The sequence below is a fragment of the Dipodomys spectabilis genome, unplaced genomic scaffold, assembly GCF_019054845.1.
Source record: "Dipodomys spectabilis isolate Male_0828 unplaced genomic scaffold, ASM1905484v1 ptg000178l, whole genome shotgun sequence".
In the NCBI taxonomy this organism is placed as follows: Eukaryota; Metazoa; Chordata; class Mammalia; order Rodentia; family Heteromyidae; genus Dipodomys; species Dipodomys spectabilis.
Genome location: NW_024870855.1, coordinates 1,336,058 through 1,349,468, shown reverse-complemented (window position 1 = coordinate 1,349,468; position 13,411 = coordinate 1,336,058). Strand labels below are relative to the sequence as shown.

The 13,411-nt window shown below is 43.0% G+C and overlaps 1 protein-coding gene across 1 annotated transcript in view; it reads left to right on the top strand.

Annotated features, from left to right (window-relative positions):
• Window positions 1–13,411, top strand: part of LOC122120775 (engulfment and cell motility protein 1-like) — a 239,999-nt gene that overhangs the window by 223,846 nt on the left and 2,742 nt on the right. The window contains 1 exon segment of the mRNA XM_042695014.1: window positions 13,161–13,265. Coding sequence (XP_042550948.1) covers window positions 13,161–13,265 — 105 coding nt within the window.

Genomic DNA, 13,411 nt, shown 5'->3' with positions numbered 1-13,411 from the left:
ACTCAGGAGACAGAGATTGGAAGGATCATGGCTTGAGGCCAGCCAAGGCAAAAGAGTTGTTGACTTTCAGTCCTTAATATGAATCTGCTTGAGTTCAGGAAGAGATGAGGCATAAGTAATTTCATCAAGTACTATGTCTAAAATGTGTTCGAAGAGAAAGTAAGGCTTGGTTATAGGAAGGAACTAATGGATTTTTTTTATATAGCTGTTAAGTTTACCTAGAAATCTTCCAGGGAAATCTTACTGCTGCATCTACATTGATACAGCCATAGTTTTATTGTTCAAGGCTACTGGTTGGCAGATGTACATTTTATGTATATCAATGAAAGGAAGGGAAGGAGAGAGAGAGGAGGGAAGGAGGGATGAAGGAGGGAGAGAAGGAAGGAAGAAAGGAAAGAGGAAGGAAGAAGGGAAGAGACAAAGCAAAGAAAGAAGGGAGTCCAACTAGTTAAGCAATTATCAAAGGTCTCCATTTTTAGGCATTTAACAATAGATTGTAGTATATGCCAGGTGCTGGGGTCCATGCCTCTAATCCTAGCTACTTGAAGCTAGCCTGTGCAGGAAGATCCATGAGATTTTTATCTCCAATAAAAACCCACTCAGAAAAAGCCAGATGTGGTGCTGAAGTTCAAGTGGTAGACCACTAGCCTTGAGCAAAAGAAGCTCAGGGACAGTGTACAGGCCCTGAATTCAAGTTTTTTCGGGGAACAATATTAAAAAAAGATATGTTGAAAGAGTACTGGACTTAATTTGAAATGTAAATACATATGTGCTTATGCATGTACACACGCACACGTACACATACATACACAAAGAAATACAAGGGGAATGCATGTACAAGGGTCATTCCTGAAACATCTACCTATGGAGCCAAGCTATCTTGATAAGCTTCTGACTTGGCCACATATTTTGCCACTTGTGTTGTCAATAGTATTGGTGACTCAGGTAAAAAGAAGCTGAGAAAGAGGGAAACTTCCCAGTGCTTAAGCTACTGGTCATGTGCTATGTTATTGTTGGGGCTTTGGTGGCTGCTGGCTGGGGGATTCCACTCCTTTATAGCTGTACAGTCATGTCCAGTTTGTGGTTAAAATATGCTCTGGCATCTCCTAAGGCTTTCTCCAGAGCTTGCAACTTATTCTTCTCATTTAATGGTGCCAATGTTAATACTCACACATTCTGCAGTGAAGGTTACTCCATGACAGCCATGCAAAGATATCATCCATTGAAATTCTTCACAGACTTACAACCATTAAAATTTGGAGCCAACAGGCCGAAATTTTCTGAATAGAGACCCGGAAACACAACAAATCAAAGAAAGGTTGGACAAATGGGATTGCATGAAGTTGCAGAGCTTCTGCATGGCAAAGGACATAGCTAGCAAGATCAATAGAAAGCCCATGGATTGGGAGAAGATCTTCACTAGCCATACAACAGACAAGGGTCTCATATCTAAAATATACTTGGAACTCAAAAAATTAAACCCTCAAAAAATTAAACAACAAATCCTCAAAGAAACAACTGCCCCATAAATAAGTGGGCGAAAGACTTGAAGAGAAACTTCTCTGAAGAAGAAAGAAGGATGGCCAATAGACACATGAAGAAATGTTCAACATCCCTAGCCATAAAAGAAATGCAAATCAAAAAAACATTGAGATATTACCTCACTCCAGTTAGAACGGCAAAAATCAAGAACTCTAGCAACAACAGATACTGGAGGGGATGTGGACAGAAAGGAACCTTACTTCATTGTTGGTGGGAATGTAAACTTGTTCAACCACTTTGCAAAGCAGTATGGAGGTTCCTCAAAAGACTTCACATAGATCTCCCCTATGACCCAGCAATCCCACTTTTGGGCATTTACCCAAATGTTTACAAACAAGACCACACTAAAGCTACCAGCACAACTATGTTTATTGCAGCATTATTTACCATAGCTAAGATCTGGAACCAACCCAGATGCCCCTCAGTAGATGAATGGATCAAGAAAATGTGGTATATATACACAATGGAATTCTATGCCTCCATCAGAAAGAATGACATTGCCCCATTTGTTAGGAAATGGAAAAACTTGGAAAAAATTATATTAAGTGAAGTAAGCCAGGCCCAAAGAAACATAGGTCCCATGGTTTCCCTTATTTGCAATACCTAGTATATGTATGAGTCAAGCGGAAAAGGTCAGTAATATGATGTCAGGAAAATGAACCCTTAGATATGTATTTTAATGTTTTTTTCTTTCATGCATGTGTTCCTAACATATTTATAAGATTATCTCTTTGTTGCTTTGTATGTCCCTTCCCCCACAGTATAACCGCTGCTTTCACTATATTTGATGTCAGTATAACTTGTGGAGGAGATGGGGAAAAACCAGTTGTTTAAGGATACAGGTGGACCTGTTGCAACAATGAGAAGTACAAGTTGTCATGTCCAAAATGAGCTTTACAATGTCGGTGCGGGGGGGGGGGGGGGAGAGAAGGGGAAGGGGGGGAAGGAGAAGGATTGAGATGGGGGGAGGGGGGAGGCTGGGAAGGGAGGTGAAGGGTAAACAAAGGAGGAGGCTGCAATGCTTGGTAAGAAATGTACACATTATCCTGCCCATGTAATTGTAACCCCTCTGAACAGTATGTTCACAAATAAAATTAAATTAAAAAAAAAAAAAGAAATGTACTCATCACCTTGCCTATGTAATTGTATCCCTCTGTACGGTATTTTCACAATAAAAAACAAAAGTGATAAAGAGGTGGGAAGGAAGGAGTCCTAAAAGGGCAGAGCAAATGGGCTGGGAAGGAAGAAGAGAGGAAGGATGCTGCGGCCGGTGGCATCTCAGCATCTTTGGGCTGTTCAGAATCCCATATGTGCTGGGCTGAGGAAGAAAATCACAGGAACCTTTATCAATGCCGACAGCACTATTTCATTATTCATAAAGACGGGTCCCAAAACCATAACTAGCTTTTGTTTTCAAGGAAGTTTATCCCCCAAGACATTTTTTTGTTAATTGAGTTTTTATGATAATTCTATGTATTATAGACGATTGAGCCAAACAAATTGCTCACATTTATCCTTTTGCTCAGTGAGTTTTAACTCTACTTTTCCCACCTAATGAAGTCATAATCAACCTAGATTTCCAGAAAGATTGTGGGGTAGGGCATGACCTTTCCCGACTTCTCAAGAATAAATTGTAAGGGGAAAAAAAACCCTCAGAATATTCTTTTGTAACCAAGAAAGTTTAGTTTAAATCTGAAATTTGGGGTGTGAGAGGTTTTTTTTTTATTTCTGTAGAACGTAGCTCTATTAAATATTTATTGTGAAAATACTGTACAGTACATTTCTTATCAAGCATTGTTGCCTCCTCCTTTGTTATTCCCCTCCATCCCTTCCCTCCCTCCTCCATAACTACACTCCCCCTTTCCCCCGTCCACCCCCAGGCCTCCCCCCCACCCCCCGCCTAAATTGTAAAGTTTATTTTTCAACATAGTGTTTTGTACATCTCATTGTTGCAGTTGGTCAACCTGTATCCCTATTTAAACAATTTGTTTTTTCCCTTCCCCTCCCCAGATTATACCAATATGAAATACAGTGCAAACAGGGGTTATACTGTGGGGGAGGGACATTAAAAAAATCATGTGGTATCTTATAAATCCATTAGAAACAATAGCAATCTTGGGGTTCATTTCACTTAACATAAACTTATCTGACCTTTTCTGCTTTTATCAGACATATACATATAAGGGAAGCCTTGGGACCTATGTTTCTTTGGGTCTGGCTTACTTCACTTAATATAATTTTTTCCAAGTCTTTCCATTTCCTAACAAATGGGGCAATGCCATGCTCTTGTGAGGTTATCTGAGTGTGTGTGCATGGGTCTGTGCGTATGCATGTATGTACGTGTGTGCATGTGTGTATCCTGGTACACAAACATTAAGGTTTTCATAACTCACTTCTGACGCTTGAAGGCAGGTGGTCTGTTCTTTACTATCTGGCTCAAAAATTTCCAAAGTTACAGAGCAAGAGGAATGAAACAGGCTGGGGCCTAAGTATCATTGGCTGTACCTGCAGCCCCTCTTCCCATGCTGAGCCTGCTAGTTGCAGGCTCACAGAATTAGCTCAGCTTTCCTTCATATGTCTGGAGTTAGTAGATGGTCTACCCACACTCATCATACCCACCCCGACTACCTCATGTCTTTCCTCTGTCCAGCTTTCCTGGACAGCTTCTCTATTCTGACTTTTCTATGTTCTGCCTGTGACTCTCCCAGTGGCCTTTATAAAAACTCTGTGTTGTGTCCTGAGAAGGCCTGCACCAGGCCAGGCACTGTGGATGTTGTGCACCAGCCTTGGCACAATGGACCTTCCTTAGTCCTCATCACTGTGCTCCTATTCATGCAGCCGGACATCTCAAGTCCTCTGGCTGCCATATGATGGTGACTTCTCTGGGCTTCCTGGACTTCTTAACTCTTAGCCATGTTGATGGTTTCACAGTGTGCTTGGCTGTGGACTGTTTCCAGGGAAAGCCCCCCTCAGCAACTTGGAAACCCAGAGCTTTGTGCAGTGGGGGGCTATTGTCTGACAGCATGGGCTTGACATGACCATGTCGGGAAATGTAGGGCCAGGCTACAAGGTTGAGGGTGGCAGGTGGGGAGAGAGAATGAGAGAGAGCAGGCCAATCAGTCCAGTGGTTTGGAATCTTACCGGCTGGCGTGTTTCTCTCATGAGTCTCCTTTGTGCTTTTTACCTGAAAGAATCAAATTTTAATGATGAGCTGTTGGGTTCTCGTGAATTATTTGTAATCCAGATTTCCCTCAGTCTGTAGATGTGGGCTTACGTTTCTAAAACCTTCGTGTGTGTGTGTGTGTGTGTGTGTGTGTGTGTGTGTGTGTGTGTACACTAATGTGGCCTATATTGTGAGCGAGTCTCTGAAGACTTTTTGCACCTAAGAAAAAGAGCTGTGTCAGTGTAGAGGCACCCCTGCACCCAAGAGCTGTGACCTTGTTGTTAATGCTGGCTGTCACCTGGCTAGGAATGGAGTTCAACCCCACCGGGGAGCCAGGCGCTTGTTCTTCCTGTATGATGGTATCACTGTCAAGGCCTGGCCCCAGTAGGCTCTTGCTCCCCACCACTTCCCACCTCCCTGTCTTAGGTTGGATTTGATCATCCATCTTGTCTGTTTTCATCTAGACTATAGAGATTTTTATTGAGTCGAATGGAGGGACCAGGGCTGGAACCAGAAGACACCTTAAGGTTACTTGGTGTGGTCTTTGGGGTCCGGGTCTGTGTGGGGTCACAGTCAGAAGCATTCAGAGCCTCACGGTATAAATGTGAGAGGCAGCTGGGGTTAGAGAGGCCTGAGTTGGGTCCACTGAGAGAGCACAGGAGCTCCATAAAACCTGGCTCCCAGCCCAGGTCTTCAGTGGACACAGGTTCTTAACATCACTCGCACTGGGCTGCTATAGGTTCAAAGCTGTGGCTTCCCTCATGCAGCACTGGGGACCCTGTGCCAAACCCCAAATGCTATGGAAGAAATTACTCTCTCCAATAGTTGTTCAAGCTGGAGAACCACCGGTGTAGGAAAGCACAGATCCACTGCAGCTGAGCTTAGACAATCATCTCTTGGCAGGTTTTTCAGAATTTTCCACTTTGAAGTTGCTTAGCTCCCAGCTGCAGAGTTTCACATGGGACTTCTTTGGGGTCCAGCCTGCAATTGAGGATTTGGAAGAGCTCACCAGAGATTGTTCAGTGTGGAAAGCATGTGCAAGCACCAGCATGCTCCTGGTGTATATGAGTGTGTGTGTGTGTGTGTGTGTGTGTGTGTGTGTGTGTGTGTGTGTGTGTGTGTTTCTGTGTCTGTGTTTTGGACCTCATATGTAACTCTCCTACCTCTTGGAGATGGTGGCTTTAAACTGCCAGACTCCAGATAAAGGCTTTTTCCTAGTCAAAATGTGTATTCACTCTGTGATTTGTGCTAAAGATTGCTTTAATACCCTATTTGTTGAGCCAAATGTAGGCACTCACATAGCACAAATACGAACTCCTAAATCCTAGAAGGCTTTCCTGCCATATGCCATCTGGCAGGCATTATCGTAATCATCTCTTTGTTACCCATATGAACGAAGGACTAGTGTGGCATTGGTAATTGAGCACCAGCCCCTTTAAACATCCTGTGAGCTACTGCCAGCTCTGCTTCCCCAACCAAGAACCAAGCAGCCCTCTAAAGCACCAAGTACCAGCAGATTTCAGCTTCCTATGGAGGTGCTACTGTGGATAACCATAGCTAGAAATGTGAACCACAGAGCAAGGGAGAGGATGCTGAATTGTATTTCCCATTTCTGAACGAAGAAATCGGTTTCATGCATGAGAGGTCTGAACCCAAAGCAGATGAAGGACAAGGGATTCAGTTGTTGAACCTGAGAGTCAAATATGTTGTAAGGGACACTATATGAGATCCAGGAAGTGGTAAATCCAGGTTCTAGAGGCTCTTCTGTCATGACCTGCATTAATGGACATGAGTCAGGCATTCTCCCTTCCAGTGAGTCTCAACATGTGGCCCCACCATTACCCTTTACTCCACCTGAAAAATGGTTAGACATTCAGATTCTCTTTGCTTTTCTCTTCCCTTCTTTTTCTTTTTCTTTTCTTCTCCCCATCCCCCCGTTCTTCGCTACCTCCCTCTGTCCCTTCCTCCCTTCTTCCCTCCCTCCTTTCTTTTGTTGGCAATACTTAAGTTTGAATTCAGGCCTTAAACTTGCTAGGCAGGTGCTCTATCATTTGAGCCCTTTTTGCTTTTAATCATGTTTCAAATAAGTTTTTGCCTGGGCCTACTATACCACTCTTGTAGCTGTGATGACAAGTGCATACCATGGTACCCGACTTGTTAGTTGAGATAGAGTCTTCTAACCTTTTGCCCTGGCTGTTCCTGAATGATGCGTGACCCTCTCATGATTGTGTGCAGAGTATCTGGGGTTAGAGACATATACCACCACTCCCATCCAGAGCAGCTAAGATGACAGGCACCTTTAAAGATACAAATTCTTGATCTCACTTCAGGCTTAAATAAACTAGACATTCTGGAAGCAGTTCCAGCAATTGCTGTGTTAGCGAGTCCCCCAGGAGGAGATCAGATGTGTGCTCAAATTTGAGCCCTACTATTTTCCATCAGAGGCTTGTTCTTATCATCTATAAAACAAAGGGCTGGCCTAGATTCTATTTATGGAACACCTCCATCTTCCAATGGCCGAGGAGTTAGGGCCCAGAATAGGTTCAGAGATTTTTCTCTCTTAGAGCTTATAACTTTCCCCTTGGATGGATGGTTGGAGTAAGTCAGTCTTGGATGATGGTTGGAATAAGTCAGCCAGAAAGCTGGCATGTAGGTGACAGAAGAGATCCCGATGCATAGGACTCACACACCGAACGACTTCAGATGCTGGCTGGAACACAATCCATGGTCTCCCCAGTGTCCGATCCCCATCTTCCACTCCCACAGCCTCCCTCCGGTGCCCTGGAATGGGACATAGCTATTCCCCTTCCCCAGTGAGCTGTCCATTCTGATTCACAGAGCCTGACATCCACAGGACCCAAGAATGGTGTCTTAGAAGGATGTACACAGGCTTTGCAGTAAAAGTAGGGGGACATTTTAAGCCATTTATCAAAGCTCTTGCAGCTTCCATTCCAAGACAGGTGGAAAAAATAGCATGGATGCAGAAAGGAAAATAAATCTGTACCCAGAGCAGCTCATAAATAAGGAAGGAGTGGCAGAGCCTTGGCTGGGTCCCAGAGCATTTTTGTCACTGTACAGAAGCTTCCAGATACTTCAGCCTGTAATCCTTTTTTCTTAACTGCAATTGTAAATAACGACAAAAGACCCACAAACAACAACAACAACAACAGCCAAGAAAAATAACCAAAATACTAATTTGAAGGAGAGAGGAGGGGCTGGAAGAATGAGAGCCGGAATCAGAAAGAGACGGAACATAGCTCATTCCCAACTAGAAAAGTTTAGTTTAGTTTTATATAAAAATGCACTGATGTTTCATAATCTACATCAAAGGCAATTTTCAAATTGGCTTTTGTGTGGCAAGAGCCTATTTGCTGGAGACAGTTAGGACATGGTTCATTGCAAATGTGAAGGACTTTGGTCTGGTGTCTGGTGTTTGTGGTGGGGTGGGGGGGGGGGGGAGGGGGCAGCAGAGAAATTACAGCTTTGATTAGAACAGATCTAGGCTTATTCTGCATGACACAATGCTGTTGACTGAGCAGTTCAAACTGAGCTAGAACTTGAGTCTGATGTTTGTTTGAAATTTGCTGGGAATTCCAACTGGTCAATCAGATGCTACAAAATTCTGCTTCAAAATCTGCACTCTGAGTTTACCCTCTGATTATGATTCCTGCTGGTTTTATACACATTAAGCAGCTTTGAAATTTTGAATGAGCTACAGGAACTCCAAATGGCTCAGTTTTCTATCTTTCTTTCGTCTTTCTTTCTATCTTTCTTTCTTTCTTTCCTTTTTTGGTCAGTCGTGGGACTTGAACTCTGGGCTTGGGCGCTGTCCCTCAGCTCTTCAGCTCAAGGCAAGCACTCTATCACTTGAGCCACAGCACAACTTCCGGTTTTCTAGTGGTTTTTTGGAGATAAGAGTCTCATGGACTTTCATGCCTGGGCTGGCTTTGTCAGATCTCAGCCTCCTCAGTAGCTAGGATTACAGGCATGAGCCAAACGGTGCCTGGCTGGCTCAGTTTTCTTGTTGGGAAAGGAAGAGAAAGTTCATGTTGATCCTGGGAGCATTTGATGAGGCCTAAGGGTTCGAATATGCAAGACACTTTACATAATACCTGCCACATCATAGACACAATTTTAGTAGCTCCACTTACTAACTTGAGGATGAGGACCTTACACATCAATTAAAGGGGGCCTTCTGCATCTGTGGGTTTCTCACCCACAGATTCAACCAGCTAGGGATTGAAAAGTATTTGAAAGGAATTCCATCTGGACTGAAAGTGTACAGGTTCTTTGCTTGCCATCATTCATTCCTGCAACTGTACAGTATAACAGCTACCTACACAGCACTCATGTTATATTGGACATCCATTGGGAATCGAGCAAAGGTGTAGAGAACATGGTGGAATTGAAACCCCTTGCTACAACTTCTTAAAGATAATTAAGAATAATGAATAAGTAAAGTATGTGGAGGATGTGTGCAGATGCTTTGCTATTATAGAGAAGGCACTTGAGCATCATGAGATTTTGATAACGCATGCAGGATCCTGGATCCATTTCTCCACAGATCCTAAGGCACTGCACTATGGTTTTCTTTTTCCTCCTTTTCAATTGTTACCATAAAGCTGATGGACAGATGAGTTACGGTTACATGGGTCAGGTGATGAGTACATTTCTTTTGGGACATTGTCACCCCTTCCTTTGCTCTTTCCCAGTTTTTCCCTTCCATCCCCATCCACAGGTTGTATAGTTCATTTTTAACATAGTGTCTAGTGAGTACCACTGCCCCATTTGTTCACCTTTTGTCCTTCTATTTCTGTACTCTCCACTTACCCTCCCAAATGAAGAAACAAGACAAAAAGAAAAGAAAACAAAAAAGCAACAAAATACCTCTTGTTTCATTTTCTAGAGGTCACATCGATAAATATGATTTTATATGATCAGATATACATAGGCATTGTGCCTCTGAGTTCCTCTCCCCTAAGAATATCCTCCTTTGCTCTTGCTGTATGTGAATGTTTACAGTCCTGTAGCTATGTTGGTTTTTAACTGGAAGGATCTGTGGAGAACAGTTGTAACTTCTTTGATCACCCAGGTGCCCAAGGATGGGTGTGATTGATGCAAGGTGTCTTCACTGGGATTGTAAATGCTAAACTCAAACAAGTTTGATGGTGCCTGAGCCATGGGGATTTTACATGGTCATCTTCATCTACCTAGTGTTTAAGAGAGTTGTTGGAATTAGATTCAGAGAAATTAATTTTTCTCCCCTTATTTCCGTGTGTATTTATTTTGGGATTACATTGATAAATCGATAGTAGCAGTAGGTCTGAAATAAATGTCACGGTTTTCTCTTTTATGTCTGACGCCCTTTCCTTTACTGGCTGGCCTGTGCTTCAGGATGGCTCGTATTGATTAGCTGATGTCAAATAAACTTTTGTTGGTCTATGAAAATCCAATGTTGGCAGTGCCAAAATAAAATAAATGCATCTGGCTTGTCATACTGGTAGGAAGGGGAAACGTAGGAACAGGAGATGGATGGTTGAAATGCATTGTCTACAGAAGTCCTGTGTACTTGTTCACAGACAGGTAGGGAGGGCCGGGAGCTGGTGAACTTGGTTTCCTCGTCAGTCATGTGGATACCACAAGAGGACCAGGTGGCTGCGTTATTCTGACACTTCACACATGTCAGGTTCTCTGCAGTGGAAGCCCTCAGAAAGGCAACTTTTCTTTTTTTTTTTTTTTTTTTTGGTCCGGTCGTGGGGCCTGAACTCTGGGCCTGGGTGCTGTCCCTCAGCTCTTCAGCTCCAGGCTAGCGCTCTACCACTTGAGCCACAGAGCCACTTCCGGCTTTTTCTTTTTGCTTATATGGTGCTGGGGAACTGAACCCAGGGCCTCAGACATGCAAGGCAAGCGCTCTACCACTGAGCCACCTTCCCAGCCCAGAAAGGCAACTTTTCTATGTCACTTAGGTTGATGAAAATCTCATGCCTCCAAGATCCAGTGTGTATACAATGGGAGAAATTCCACTAAACTCTACTAAATCACTCTGCCTAGGAGATCATTTAAGTACAAATGGCTCTTGTGGTGAATTCTCTGGTTGTCCATTTCCAATCATGGATATTGTTTCCCCTGTTACCGCTATAGTATAGGAGTTGGTCCTTCACCACAGTGAATGAGGCATGTCAAACCCAGCTGAACCATACTGTGTGACACACTGTATGTGACACACCATATGATTTATGCGCTCTCTCTCTCTCTCCCTCTCTCTCTCTCTCTCTCTCACACACACACACACACACACACATTGATCATAGTATTGGAGTATTCTAAAAACTTTCCAACATTTTAATAAATGATTGAGGAGGAAATGTTAAAATGTAACATATTGGACTCAGTACTTTGGTGCTGTTTGGATGTGGTGAACTTGTGTGGTTTTAAAGCAGGAGCTGTGGCCTGGAGCTGTCATTTATCAGCTCATAAGCAAGTTTTCAAATCAGCTTTAGGAAAATAGTTTAGATGTACACTTTAATAATATAGCAAAGTGTGGGTGGTTTGAACCTTACATAAGAAGGCCTTCCTGTACACAAATAAGAAAAAAAATGCTGTTAGACTAGAATTTATCCCAGCATAAAAGAAAAGGAGGTGGGGAGGGAGGAAAGGAGTGAGAAGAACTCAAAGTGATTATTAAAAATGTAATAAAGAGTCAAAATGAAAATATGCAACTTTTCAAGATTGTGAGGTGAAAGCAGTAGTCACTAATAATCGTTGAACAGTTTAAAAATATTTTTACACTGACAGATATCATGTGTGATATTCTCATGTATAGTATATGTTGAAATAAATAAACATTGTGGAATAGTTAAATCTACTTAATTAACACATGCTTAATCACACATAGCTATTATTTTTGTAGTGAAATTCGATACCTCCCCACCCCCAGCTCCTATTCAGCATAGAGCTAGAATTACAAGTCAGAGCAATTAGACAAAAGAAAGAAATGACAGTTATATATACAGGAAAGAAGGAAGTCAAGTTATTTGTAGATGATGCACTTTTATGTACAGAAAAATCCTAATGATGTCACCAAATAAATGGTGAGAACTACTAGATAAATTCAGCAAACTTAGATACAAGTCCAATATGATAAAGCACTGAAACAAGGACACAGGATGACCCATTGCAACCATGATAACCACAATACAGTATATTGGAAATGAACTTTACAACTTTGGGGGGAGGGGAGGAGTGAGGGAGTTGGGAGAGGGAAGGGATAGTGGGAGAACAACAAGGGAGAGGGTAACAATGCTCAACAAGAAATGTACTCATTGCCTTACTCATATCAGTGTAACCCCTCTGTACAGCATCTGTACACGAAAATAAAATTGGAAAAATGTGTAGCATCTCTACCTACAGTCCTCAACAACAAATTGCCTTTGACTCTGTGCAACACTGAGAATTGAACCAGTGCCTTGGGCATGCTAGGCACGCTCTTCTACCACTCGGCTACATCCTCAGCCTTTGTTCTGCTGGCACAGGTTGTCATGATATGGAGCTCCCCATCCGTCTGCCTCAGTCTCCCACATGCTGGGCTTACAGGAATATACCACAGCACCCCACTTGGATGTTCTTTTCATGTGTTCAACAGGAAAAAAAAATGGAAAACATGACTTCCTCTCAATCATTCACTGTTCAGATCTGCATTTTCAGTCCAGTGTTTGGTGTGACTGGTTTTGATGTGTCCAGGCAGAGAGCTGTTTTTTGCCCGAAGAGCTATCATAGTGTTCATTGATCAATTAATGTCATACATACACAAATATTTGTCTGAGCCAGGCCTGCTCTTTGGTTAGGCACATTGGTAACATTGGGCCATATGTGGAGTCCATCATGCCAGACACAATCCTCAGAAACATGCTAGTGTCAGCAGACTACACAGGTCAGACATGAGCCCAGCGCCTGTAGAGGCCTGGGGACTGTGTCTCCAAGACAGTTTACAAAGCCGATGGATAGGCGTGGCCAGACCGACCTTCATGCATAAGCCTGAGGATGGGTCAGATCCGGGAGTAATGGCTCCCTTCAGTCAGCTCCTGAAATGGATGCAGAGTCACTCCAGCCCAGATATTTCTCGCCCTGTGCCACTGGCTTCACTTCAATGCAACTGCCGGAGATTGAACTTGCGTGTTATTTTCTTTTCCTTGAAATGTGACGTGACTAAGGATGATCCTGTGTTTCGATCTTTAACTGGGTTTCCAGCCCTGGGTTATAAAAAGTGATTTAGCTGAGCCCATAGAGCTTGAAGAAGTTCCTCCGCCCATCCCAATAGGTTGACATAGTTGGTCATTGGGAACTTAACCTTCAGTCTTGAGGTAGGCAAGGTGCACCTCCACTGTCTTTCCCCCTGCTGTGATTGGCAAAGTCTGCTGAAGAATTAACCTCACCTAGTACTTGATTTTTATTGCAGAATCATGTCAACCCTGCCATGGACTTCACCCAGACTCCTCCTGGGATGCTGGCTCTTGACAACATGCTGTACTTCGCCAAACATCACCAAGATGCGTATATTCGGGTAAGCAAGATTAGAATTCTAATCTCACACCTACAGGTACAGAGGTATTTGCTTTAGATGTGCAACTCCAGAGTTTTTGCCCCCATCCAACTAAAAAAAATTTAAATTTACCATAATTGATCTGGTAGTATGTAATAGGGATTTTT